Genomic DNA, 14,087 nt, shown 5'->3' with positions numbered 1-14,087 from the left:
CAGTTTTTTAGGAATAGGAAGGTAAATAGTCTTGCTTTACTATGCCTTTCTCAGACCTCATCTGGAGTATAATGTTCATATAAAATGTTGTCTATCCATGCCTCTCCCATTTTGTACTTGTGAAGGTGATTTTTTTTTTCATACGCAGACTTTGTACTTTAGTTCTAGTGCCATAGTTTAAGAAGAAAATTTATAATCTTGAAATAGTTTGGAAGATAATTTTTAAAAGTCTTGGGTTTGTACCATATAGAGATTGGATAGAGAAATTGAGAGTAATTAGCCTGAAAATAAGGGCAGCTAGGTGGCACAGTGGATATAGTATCCTGCCTGGAGTCAGGAAGACTCATCTTCACAAATTCAAATTCTGGTCTCAGATATATTCTAGCTGTGTGACTCTAGGGATAGGATATAGGGAGTCACATAACCTGTTTGCCTCATTTTCCTCATCTGCAAAAGAGCTGGAGAAAGAAATGGCAAATCATTGCACAAGAAAATGCCCAAAAGAGGTCATGAAAAGTCAGAAACAATTGAAATACAGCCTGGGGGGGGGGGAGAAAAATTAAAGGAGACATGCTAGTGAATTCTAGTTTTTGAAGGTCTGTCATTCAGAAGAGGGATTAGGCTTGTTCTTCTTGGCTAGACAACAAAATCTTGAACAATGGGAAGAAGAGATCAATTGAAGGTTGATTTCAGGAAAATTTTCCTTAAAATTAGAACTTTCAAAAGTAGAACAGGCTGATTTGAAAGTAAACAGTTTCCTCCTTCCCAAAGTTCTTTGAGTCAAGACTGGATAACATCCTTTTAAGCCATTTTATAGGAGGCATTCCTTCCACTTCATCTGGGCTGAATTAGATTTAGAAGTCACTTTCAGTTCTTACGTTCTATGATTCTTTGATTTCTGATGACCCTTGTAACTCCATGATCCTATATTATTTAGAGATAGTTAGGTGGTACATGTACAGAATGTTGAGATTGGATTCAGAAATATGAGTTTGAATCCCACTTCAGACATTTATTGGGTAAGTGATCCTATAAAATGAGGTTGTTCTGAGGAATAAATAGAATTCTATCTCTAAAGCATTTTTAAAAACCTTAAAATCTTATATAAATGCTAGCTAGCTGTTAGCTATGTGACCCCAGTCCTTCTTCCAACCTCATTTTCTTCATCTGTTAAATGAGGCTAATAATAATATTTACCTCACAGACTTCTTGTGAGGCACAAGTGAAACATCATTTATATTACTCTGACATTTAAATTATTACAGAAATGCTAACTATTATTCAAAGAAGATTAATACCTCCTTATAAGCCACAGGTAGCAATGTTAATTTTCAATGTAAAAAAATAAAGACTGAATTGGAATAAAAATTAAGCATTGTCTAATGCAAAAAAGTATAGTTTTAACAATGTTTTTTTTTCATCACTTTTGCAGGCATCAATCTAAATGATAAAGGAACTTATAGGTACTAATGTCTATTATAACTCCTTTAAGAAAAGGGCTTTCAGAAAGAAGTCATCATTCATGATGAGCTGAATTGAGCAAGGCTAATATCATTATAAAGAACAAAAAGTAACTTTTTCCAAAATAAAGTTGTATCTTTTCAAGAAACCAAGTTCATTCTGAAGGGTTTTTTCCCATATAGAGATTATAAAATATCACTTGATATTTTCCAAGTCAAACAGACCTGGCTTTTAGAGTATTTCCTATCTCTGAAAGGCTAGTGTTGTCTTATTTGTTTCATTGAAGGGAGATGTGATTCATGTAATATAAGATCAGTACTAATCAATAATATGTCATGAAATTAAACATAAAGAAACTAATACATTTTAGGGTGCAATAATATACCCATGCTTTTTGATGAGACCACATTTGGAGTATGGTACTTAATTTATTGTAAGAAGGACATAAACTGAAGAGTATCTACCCCAGAACAGAATGAACCCAGTGGTGAAGATTAACCTTGAGAACTTATCTTACATGGATCAGTTGAAGGAACTGGCAATATTTAAGTTGGAAAAGAGTTTGGGGATTGGGGTGTAGGACAGGATGGGGTGAAAACAGCTTTATTCATTTGTCTTGAGTGCTTTCATAAAGAAGAGAGATGTTTCTTGCTCTTCTTAGTCCCAGAGAGCATAGCTAGGAGCAATGGATGGCAAATGCAAAAAGGCGGAGTTTGATTTAAAGAAATGAAAGGGAAAAAAACCCTCCTAACAATTAGAATTAACAAAAAATCTAACAGACTGATTGAGTGGGGTAGGGGATTTACTTCCCTGATAGTCATCAAGCAAAGCATTTGTCGTGAATGTAGTAGGAAAAAACATGTATTCCAGAATTAATTGGATTTGCTCACTTCAGAGGTCCTGTCTAACTCCAAAATATTTTGGAGATTCTGTATAGATTTGAAGTAAAGTCAAAAGATTTGAATTTGAATCTCTTCTCTGCCACTTCGAAGCTGTACCATTAAAGGAGTAACTTGATTTCTCTATGTTCTGGTTTTCTAACATGTAAAATGGGAATATTTGAAAGAATGTGCTATTGAGAAGATTAGATGAAATAATTGTCAAATTCTTTTTACAGTTCACAACATTAACAGATCATTGTTTTTATTATTTCTTATATAAACTAAACCCACACTCAGTTTTAAAAGGAAGTTTAATTATTTTAGCCAACCTTCCCCACCCCCAATTCTGTTAGCTGAATAAATATTGAAAGTAAACATAGAACAGTGACATAAATAACTGTCCTACCACTGTGAATCTTAGCCCTGACCAAAAACCCAGAATGCCCACACATGACCTTACCTCGCTGTCAGAAACTTCTCTGTCATTAATAATGAATCTGTAGCTGGCATCCGGTGATAAGTGCTCAGCCTGGAGCCAGAAACGAACCTGGCCCTTATCAAAAATCTCATAAGCTAGTTCTGATTTCAAAGGAATTGCTACCGGAAGAAAAGAAATCACAAGTCAATAATGCATGAATCCTTGTGAGAAAGAATAGCTGCATTTTGTAGGAAAATATCCATTCTGGTTATTAAATTTTTGTAGAATGCAAAACCCTGGAGTATTGAATTGGATTATGAAAACTAAAGAAAAAAAATCAAACTATAGTTTAGGCTGTTGTTGCTTTTAAAGCCTCATGCTGCGTGACTTATGTGTGTGTGAACACAATCTAGTTTTCTATATATATTTAATACAATGGCTGAGGATTTCATTTGATAGACATCCCACCAGGATTAAGTATGGCCCATACTAAACCCAAATTTCAAAAGACTCTTTGAGTGACAAAAATTTCTACAAGCTGCAGTACAAGCTAATATTTGTTTTAAATGAATAGATTATATGCTAGCGAGCAAGGAGGATAAAAATGAGGCCATCAGTTTCCCAGAGTTGTTCCTTAGAGATCTTCCCACTGTAATACACATGATCCTATTCCATTTATGATTGTATATTAGATTTGTAGTTTATAGGCTTACTTACTGGGATTCTTTATTTCATTGCTGAGTGCCATCAGGCGTTCAAGCTCTGAAATTAAGAAAAAGTTGATGTTTTTAATTGATTTTGTCCAATTGGCTCAGATAGTTTCAAGCAAACTAAGAAAAACCATTGAAATGATAACTTAAAAATCTGACCAAAATGCAATAGAGAATTCACATCAGCAAAATTTAACTTGTGGAGGAAAAGAAAATCCTGTCTGAAGTAAAATAAAAGTATAAAGTTAGCAATTTTTTTTAATTGGAATTCCCACCACCCTCCACCCTAAACTGGCAGAAATCTAATTGTTACTCCCTTGGTTACTAGATAGTATATAGTTATAGTTATAAGTCTACTAAAGATAGTAGACTAGGACAAAACAGTTATTAATGTTAAATGTAGGATAAAAATAAGGTTACTGCAGACATCAAAGACATGTAATATCATGGAAAGAGCACAAGAATTAGAGTGAAAAATCTGGATGTTAATCCTGACACTGCTACTTAATAGTTTGTACTTCTATTTAACTTTAGATGACTTTTGGGCAATTAATTGGCTCAGCCTCAGATTACTTCTTTAAAAAATAGAAATACCAATAGTTTTATCTGCTTCAAAGGGAATGTGGATAGTTAAAAGAGACTGTGTACATCTCTATCATCTATGTTCAAAAAAAAGATACATAACCCTAAAGTGCTATATTCTTATTTCAATTCTTCATGTATCTGTGACATTTTCATGTGAATATTCCCTCTAACCATGCTGGCCAAAATCCTTCCACACTTTAGTAACCAGTCTTCATGAGTTTGCCATGACATTGTGTATTTAATATCAGATTCAGGCTGTGGAGATCCACCTCATCAAGAGCTCAACTCTCATTTCTCATTTCTCAATTGAGTACAATACCTTGTGACTTCTCTGACTGACTTCTCCACCATCCCACCACAACAGGATATTTTTTTCTTCCCTATTTTCTGCCTTGTCTGACCACTTTTCAGCTTTTGTGTTTTTTTCTTCCCAAAGAATACGTTATGTCTTTTTTTTCATTTTTGTATTCCTAACCATTAGCACAGTGTGTGGTAGGTAGATACACCCTGCCTGATTACTACCTTTTATTGTTAGAGTGGCATCATTAACTCAAAGAAATCATGAATTCTGCCATGCCCAAGATGGACAGAACAAAGTGGAGAGCTCTGACAAAAGAGTAGGAAAAGGCAAATGGTTCCAGTATCTTTGTCAAAAAAAAGAAAGAAAACATGGACAGTATTAAAATTATAAAATATATGATACTAGAAGATGAGACTCTTAGGTTGGAAAATGTCTGACACATTTCTGGGGTACAGCAGAGAACAACTATAAATAGGTCCAGAAAGAATGAAACAGCTAGTAAAAAGTTGAAAAGGAAGCTCAACTGTAGATATACCATGTGACAAAAGGAAAGTCTGATGATATAAATATAATTATTTCATAGCAATCTGAAATGAAAAATCTTTCAAGCAAAGTAGGTTGGATGTAGTCAAACAGGAGATGGAACATAGAACATCAACATTCTGTAATCAATAAATGGATAAGAATGGGTGAATTGAATTCAGAAGAACATTACATATACTATTGTGGGCAAGAATACAATTAAAGAAATGAAATAGTCGTCATAGTCAATAAAAGGGTAAAAAAAAGCAGCATTGGCCTGTAATTTCAAAACTGACAACATGATAACTGTTCAAATTCAATGTTAATCGCTCAGTATCATGGCAATAAAACTCTTTGCTCCAACCATTAATGCAAGGAGGCCAAAGTTTACCAGTTCTATAAAGATCTACATCTTCTAGAAATAACACCCAAAAAGAATATTAGACACATCATAGGAGACTAGAATGCTAAAGTAGGAAATCAAAAGATAATTTGAATAATATTAAGGCAAGTTTGGATTTGAAATACAAAATGAAGCAGAGAATAATGGAATTTTGTCAAGATAATTCCCATGATAGGAAGCTTTTTCAACATCCCAAAAAGTGAATCTATACATGGACACCACTAGATGATCATTATCCAAATCAAAGTTATTACATACTTTGTAGCCAAAGGTGGAAAAGCTCTACAATCAGTTAAAGCAATACCTAAAGCTTTCTTTGGCCCAGATCAGATGTTTCACCTCATAACATTCAGACTTCAATTGAAGAAAGTAGGGAAAACTCTCAGAGCATATAGGTATGATCTAAATTACATCCCTTACAAATATGATATAGAAGTGATGAATAGATAAGGGATTAGATGTCAGGGATAGTATGTCTAAATAACTAGGAAGAAAGGTTTTTAATATTGTACAGGAGGCAAATAAAATAAAATCATTTCAAAGAAAAAGTAGAGGAGGAAGTATAATAGCTGTTTGTTGCTGCATTACAAATAGCTAAGAAAAGAAGGGAAGTGAAAGATAAAGATATGCCCCGCTGAATTCAGAATTCCAGAGAATAGCTAAGGATCAATTATATTTTTTTCAAATGAGCATTACAAAAAAAAAATAGAAGAATACGATAGACTGGAAATATGAGATCTCTTCAAGAAAATTAGAGATAAGGATTCCTTTCATATAAAAATGGTTATGATAAATGGCAAAAATGGCAAGGACTTAACAATTAGAAGAGATTAAGAAGATGAGGCAAGAATATACAGAATGACTATATAAGAAAGATTTTAACATTATTCATAAACATATAGTGTGGTGACTGATCTAGAGCCAGACATTCTAGAGAATGAGTCAAGTGGGCCTTAAGAAGCTTTGTTAACAATAAGGCTAATGGAGGAGATGTAATTCCAACTTAACTATTTCAAATCCTAAAAGATGATGCTCTCTTAAGTGTTGTTCTCTATATATCAGTAAATTTGGAAAGTTTAAGTCACTATTGGGTTAGAAAAGATCAGTTTATGTCCAAGTCCTAAAGAAGAGTAATACCAAAGAATATTCAAATACCAAAAATTGCACTTACTTCACATGCTAGCAAGTTAATTAAGGAATTAAGATTCAGCAATATGCAAAATGAAAATTACCAGAAGATCAGGCTAATTTTTAGAGGCAAGGGAAAAAAAAGACCAAACTGCCAACATTTGCTGAATTATAAAGAAAGCAAGAGAACTCTAGAAAAACATCTATTTCTGATTTATTGACTACATTAAAGATTTTGACTGTGTAGCTCACATCAAAATGTGGGACATCATCAAAGAGATGGGAATACCAGTTCATCTTACTTGTCTCCTGAGGAACCAGTATGCAGGTCAAGAAAGAATAATTAGAAGTGAACATGGAATAACCAGTTGGTTTAAGGTTGGGAAAGGAGTATTACAAGGCTGGATATCATCATTTATTCAACTTATATAAAGAGTACATCATGTGAAATATCAGGCTAAATGAATCAAAAGACACAACCAAGATTGCCAAGAGAAATATCAACTATTGTGGATGATACCACTCTGATGGCAGAAGTATTAAGAATTCTCCTGATCAGGGTGAAAGGGGAGCGTGTAAAAGCTGACTTGAAACTTAACATTAAAAAAACTAAGATCATGGTAACTGGTCCCAACATTTCTTGATGAAGAGAGAGAGAAGAAATGAAAGTGGTGCCATATTTTATATTTTTGCTCTCATTGATCACTTGCAGATCACTGCAGCCATGAAATTAAAAGGAACTCCTTAAAAGGAAAACTATGGCAAATATGGATAGCATATATAGTAAAAAGCAGAGTTATTGATCTTACCATCAAAAATCTGTATAGTTAAAGCTACAGTTTTTCCAGTAGTAAAGCATGACTCTGAAAGTTGTACCTGAAGGAAAGCTAAATATTGCAGAATTGACATTTTCAAATGATAGGGCTAGAGAAGTGAGTCTCTTAGACAGAAGGGAGTTATAATCAGTCAGAATTTAAATAAATTCATTAGATTACTCAATGTAATGATAAATACTGAAGCTGAACATCAACTACTTTAGGCACATAACAAGATAGGAAACATTGGGAAAGACAAAAATAATTTACATATTTTTTCACATTTTAGTACTTACAAAGGGTTTTCAGGCACATAGTTTCATTTAAGACAATTTCCATACCAGCTATGGACCCTAAAACCTTACAATCCTATACAGTAGTAAAAGTATTAATATTTTACAGAGGAAGAAACTGAGCCTCAGAAAATAAATAACATGCTTAGGGTCATGCTGTTAATTGGCAGAACTATTACATGAACCAAGGTTTTCTGACTATAAGTCATTGGCAAGCTCTATTTCATCAAATTGCCTCTCACAAATATCTTTCATCATTGTGATACATGCTGAATGGTTGGTTTTTTTGTTTTTAATTCAAATACCATGTAAACCATGCCATTAATGGCAGAAAGACCACCTGTTTTCTCTGGGTCTCAATTTTCTCAACTGTAAAGTGAAACACTCAGACTATATGACCAGATTATCCCAAAAGACTGTTCCCAATCCTTCGTTTTATGACTATATGATTGGGAGAAAGAACATGAAGGGGGAGAAGTTTTAGGGGAAGTTTCTAGAACTGGAAACTCTCTCCACCAATGCAAATCCACAGCAACTCTGAAATTTAAAGCTTTAAAGTGTTGCCTGATGTGCAGAGAGGTTAAGTGACTTACTCTCCTTTACATAGCTAGTGGTGTTGGAAGCAAGACTTGATCCTAAGTCACCCTAACTCAAAAGTCAGTCTACTAGTCACTATGCTGCCTCTGAGTATGTTATAAAAGTGGTAAAATAATATACTCTCCTGGACTACTTCTGGCATTTAAAACTATGCTTATTAAGTTGGTTTGTCACAGGACCATAACCTAAATAAATGCTAATAAAATTCTAGTTTAAATCTGGGGCATCAATTTTTTATCACAAATTTAGGTTTCATCAAAAGAAATTCTAGTGCAGAAAGAAAAGAAATAAATATTTATTAAGTGTCATGTACTCTAAAGACTTTACAAATATCACATTTAATCCTCATAACAATCCTGGAATACAGGTGCTATTCTTATTCTCATTTTACCTTTGAGGAAACTAAGGGAAATAGAGATTAAAGAAATTTGCTCGGGGTCACACAGTGAGTTTCTGAGGTTATATTTGAGCTCAGGTCTTTCTGACTCCAAGCCTAGTACTCTATCCCCTACTCCACCTAGCTGCCTTAGCCAATTTTTTTAAGTCCAAATATTTGAAAAAGGCTCTTTTGTTCTTTCTCTTCTAAACTTTATGTGTTTCCCTTTTCTAATGCAAATCTTTGGCAGTGGAAGAAGTCTAATACTAAAGAAAGGCCACATATATACCATTCATCACTTACCTTCTTCATCCATTACAAAACTTGATGAAATGCCATCAGTATCACTAACTGATACAGAATAGGTCCCGATGTCTGATTTTTCTGGATTTTTAAAGTATAGTTTAGAGCTAAAAGAAAAAAAGAAAGGTATATTACTATGTCAGAACTTTCTCATATTTTAAAAACAAAAACATATTCAGGACTTACTGGTCTCCTTCTGTTTCTATATTAAACTTCTCTGGCTCATTGATCTCTTCATAAGATTTACACCAAGTGAAGTGAGATGCATCTGTAACCTCTGGACAGTCAAAACTTAGATAAATGTTACCATCTTCATCCACACCAGCACTTATTTCTTTAGTTCCTGCAAAATAAAAATGTTGTTTAAGCACCTTAAAGAGTCTTTAAAATTATGGTGGTGGTATTTTACTGTATTCCAATTTCATATTGGATCTGAATGTTTTACTTATCATCTGTATGGAATTGCCTTGATGGATTCATTCAAGCATTCATCCAACAAATATTTATTAAATGTATATAATACACTAAGCACCATGATAGATTTGGGGAAAATCTAAAATTTACCTTTAGAAGTGTCTCCTGTTATCACAGAAATGCTTAGGGCATTTGATACCTGGGGCAAATGCTAAAACCTCACCTACAGCCTGTGTCACAAAGTCCCATCTCTTTTGAGGTTAGGGTATTTGTCACCCAGTTCAAAGTTACATAACCTGAGACATAGAAAGCAGGAGCTAGGAAGATCGCTATTTAAAAACAAATAATGGAAAGGGATTGGAAGAGGGAAATGGATCATGGAAAGAAGCTCACATAGCCTCAACATCTGATGGCTTTCATTTTAACTAATCTGTTAGCTGCCTGTTGTTCCTGTACTGCAGAAGGATTTGAAAGTGTTTTCCATGTAGACTGACTTCCCTCAGGAATTTAAATTTAGTGGCAGAAGCAAGATGGGGAGAGAGATAAAAAAAACAGACATTATTTATGTGATGATTGTATTAGAGTAGAAAATTCATTACTACTATAACTAGAGACTAAAAACTTTAACACAAAAATGCTGGCATTGTTTTTGTTTTAATTTTATTTGTTTGTTTTGTTTTAAAACCCTTAACTTCTGTCTTAGAATTGATACTAAATACCATGGCAAAAGAGCAGCAAGGGCTAGGCAACTGGAATTAAGTGACTTGCACAGAGTCAAACAGATTGTCTGAGGCCACATTTATTTGAACCTAGATTCCCCCCAATTCCAAGCCTGGCTCTAGTCACTGAGTCACCTAGATGCCCCCCAGAGTTACTTTTAAAGGTAGATTCTAAAACACCAAGCATGAGCTTGCAGTCAAAACGATATTGAAGACAATGTATGGGATTTTGATTTTTCTCTGTAACTGAAGACCACCAAGACTTTCCATCTAACCTGCAGACAAAACCTCAAATACATGTTGTTTCCTCCTATTAGAATAAGAGCTCCAGAGGAGCAAGGGGGTGCCATGCTTTTTCTAATGGAATCCCCGATACTTAGCATAATACTGTGTAAATACTAAGTGCTTCATGAATTCATTTAATCATTCTTTATTTTCTGAACAGAAATCTGCACCATGGTAATGCTGTCCTTACTGCAGTAATGTTGATTGCCCAGGCACTTCAAAGAAAGAATAGTGAACAACCTTTTAGGTTGAGCAGGTACATGATCATTCTGAGAAGGAGACATAATTTGTTTCAAAGTGCATGTAATGCATACAAGCATTCCATTACAGAAAAAATACTTTAAAAATTTGGATGGTTCAATAACATTTGAATAATTAAATTCCTACCTGGTCTAGCTTCTACAAGTACAGCTTCAGAGGTGTCAGATGGCTTTCCAACACCACTTGCATTTACCGCTCTGACTTGGAAGACATAAGTTTTACCCTGTTGTAGATCAGTGACCTTGAAAATAATACGAGAAATGTGTTACCTATATATCTAGGTAATGTAGTTCACCTCCTCTATATAAGCAATTATAAGCAATTAGTACAAGCATGTCTGAACTAAGGCACAGAAATAAAATTTTAAAATAAAGATACCTCCACACAAAGATACATGGACTTTATATCTAAAAGAAATTAGGTAAAGTCTGAATAAAATCAGAAATTAGGCAGTTAAGAAAATAAAAATTTAACCCGTTACACCGGAATTAGACTTAATCAGTTTATTCCTGCTCCTGCTGCTATTTCTGCTTGTGCACCAGCTTCCTAAAATCAGAACTGATTATATAATTATTTGTACTCATTAATCCACTTATCCATCCTTCCAGTCATTTACCTATCTATCCACTCATTCATCTATCAATCCACTCATTCATCTATTCATACTACTATGTTCATTCATGCATCCACTCACCTATTTATTTATCCATCTCACTAATTTTTTCCATTTATTTATTCATTCATTGATCCATTCATTCATTTAACAAACTTCCATTGGGCGCCTATGAAAGATGATATGCAAGGTTTAGGTTCAAATATACATTATGTATATGCACTTGCATATACATAAATATATATTCTTCACCTTATATATATAAACATACTAACAAGTCACATAAAAATGTAACTTGAATTGAGGGGATATCTCACAATTTCAAAAGTCATAATCAAAAGCCATATGTTTGTCACATATAGATGTGTAAATCTTGGACTTTAACAAGAACTATTCAGTGTTGCCTAAAGGGAAAACTTATCTCTAGGACAGGAACAGCACATCAAAAACAATTCTCTGAACAAGACTATCTTTGGGTATAGGACCTAATTCATCATAGAAATGAAATAAAACTTAGAGCCTCAAGCAAATAAATAAATACCTTTAAGTAACGATTTTTAGTTGTAGACTCATTGACTGTAATCCATTCTTCAGAACCTTCTTCCTTATAATCCACAAAGTACCCTGTAATAGGACCACTTCCACTGTACACAGGTGCTTTCCATAATATAACGAGGGATGTATCCCTGACCTCACAGAATGTCAAGTCATATGCAGGACCTAAAAATAATCATTTATAAAATGAGTATAATAATTCAAAAAAAGAAAACCAAAGTCAAAGTTTTATAGGGGGAAATTTCATAACCTTCAAGCTACTCTTAGTATATTAAAAATTTTATATGTATAGATATCCCATCAATCAACACTATAATAATTTCTTTTAAAATTTTCTGTTATTAGTGGGTTGTACAGGAAAAGGTATAATCTAGTCTAGTACTGCAAATAGATGGATAAACCAAGTATTTGAATAGTGTCTGAAAAAATTAGGACAAAAGGTTTTATCCTAGCATGCTGACTAGGTCCTATATGAAAGATTTATGGAAACAAAGTAGAGTGTAGAAATTTTGGGATTTTCAGAGTGGTGGGAATATCCAACACTGATGACATCTTGAATCTCCCTAAGAAATTATAGTGACATTCATAAGAATCCTTTTTTTTCTAGAAAGGATAAAGGAGAACTCCAGCTTATTATTGTCTAAAGTCATTATTAATACTCACTGATAGCATAGTTGATTTCCTTCAAATAATTCAATAGTTAACATTGCTCACAAAAGATTTCATCTATCTCATTCAGTACATTTGTGGAGAAAAAAAAGTGCCATGTTTCTGACCCACCATATTGAAAATCTTTGAGTTTCATTGAAAAATCATCAAAGAATTTAATCACTTATGTCAGACCAGTCACTTCATAAACACTTTAAAATTCTCATTGTTTGACTCTCTAACATCAAAGTATTTCAAAAATATTTGACAAGTGATGTCTAGACTATGTCCATGAGACGAAGTGGAGGATTCTTGTTCATTCTCCTACATTTTGCTAAATATTTGTATGGCTTCAGTGGCATGAATATTCTCCCCAAAATGCAAATTGAAAACTATCCCCACTTATCTAACAAGATTCTTTTTATATATTCCCAAAAATGCTCTTCAGAAAGTCCACCTAATATGCTTAGTTCTTCTTTTAATTCTTTTTTAAAACATTTTATTGATATCAAAGAAGTACACATGCTTTCATTGGTCATGCCTTTTTCTTGTTATGTGACCACCCTGTCTTCTTTTATAGAAATATATCTCTTTCACTCTTCATCTAAATTAAATCACATTTTGTTCTTTGAGTTGTTGTTTCTATGACAACTCCCAATGAGGATTGGAACTTGTATACCTCTTTCATTTCTTTTTCAATGAGGCAAAAATTAATTTCACTAAATCGGAAAGCTGAAAAGTGAGAGTAATATAATCATGGCAAGGTACTGAGAGCTGGTTTAAAATTGATCAGGTTTTTTTAACTCTTTATCTACTGTTTATTTTCTAAGCCAAATGTTAGAATCACAACTCCAGTATCTCATTTTGGTATTCTCAAGGCTGTCCTAATGGTGTATAAGCTCTGATGGATTCTACAAGTTATTTTAATATAGATCCAGTGATGTAATATGTCTGTCATTTGAATATCAGCTTACTGAAGTTCAAAGAGACTGGTGATAAGCTTGGAACACTGACCATAAGTAATTAACTTTTTTGAACAGGGCAATGAATGAAAATCATTAGTTAAGGGGTAAAGAAGTTTTGATCTCTATAAAGGAAATGCAATGAAATCATGCATCCTTAAAACCAAGAACTACTTAGCATATTAACCAGCAGTTCATTATTAGCCTGACTTGGAGAATTAAGCATTTGGATAAAAATAGATAGCATATAATTATATAGCAGTTTACAAAGCACTTTAAATACATTATCTCATTTGCTCCTTACAACAATCCCCAGAGGTAGGTATAATTATTACCCCTACTTAATAAAAAAGAAAATTGAGGCAAAAAGAAGTCAAGTGACTTGCACAGGGTCCTATAGCTAGTGCTAAGACAGGATTTGAACTCGGGTCTTCTTGATGTCCATCCCAGTAATGAATACACTGTGTCACCTATTTTTAAAGCTATTCTAACTCACTCATTTAATGTCTGGAACAAAAAAGTTGAAATGATTCACATAAAGCCTGATGAGATTAGATAACAAATTTCCTACCTCAGAAGCAAATGATATTTTTAATCAGTTGGTAAATTAAGGCAACCCAAACTAAAACTGCTTTAACTGATTTTTTCCCTGAATTAATTGTATTAATAACAGCACTAGATACATCTTTTTTTCTTTTCACACATCAGTAACTAATAATAATAAAATTAATATTTACTAAGTACTTTGAGGTTTGCAAAACATTTTGTTGTCACAACTCTGGGAGTGGAGGATTTGGGCATTATTATTCCCCTTTTACAAAAGAGGAAACTGAACCA

General features: G+C 33.5%; 1 protein-coding gene across 2 annotated transcripts in view; it reads right to left on the bottom strand.

The window, feature by feature from the left end:
• Positions 1-14,087, bottom strand: part of MYOM2 (myomesin 2) — a 163,527-nt gene that overhangs the window by 44,496 nt on the left and 104,944 nt on the right. For both annotated transcript variants that reach the window (XM_001381469.3, XM_007476226.3), the window contains 6 exons: positions 11,627-11,805; positions 10,599-10,713; positions 8,980-9,136; positions 8,794-8,900; positions 3,478-3,522; positions 2,803-2,939 (listed from right to left, as the gene is read on the bottom strand). In XM_001381469.3, coding sequence (XP_001381506.2) covers positions 2,803-2,939; positions 3,478-3,522; positions 8,794-8,900; positions 8,980-9,136; positions 10,599-10,713; positions 11,627-11,805 — 740 coding nt within the window. The remainder of the gene's footprint in view (positions 1-2,802; positions 2,940-3,477; positions 3,523-8,793; positions 8,901-8,979; positions 9,137-10,598; positions 10,714-11,626; positions 11,806-14,087) is intronic.

The sequence above is a fragment of the Monodelphis domestica genome, chromosome 1 (assembly GCF_027887165.1).
Source record: "Monodelphis domestica isolate mMonDom1 chromosome 1, mMonDom1.pri, whole genome shotgun sequence".
NCBI lineage: Eukaryota > Metazoa > Chordata > Mammalia > Didelphimorphia > Didelphidae > Monodelphis > Monodelphis domestica.
Note: the sequence above shows the minus strand (reverse complement) of the source record. Positions and strands in the feature narration are given on the sequence as shown.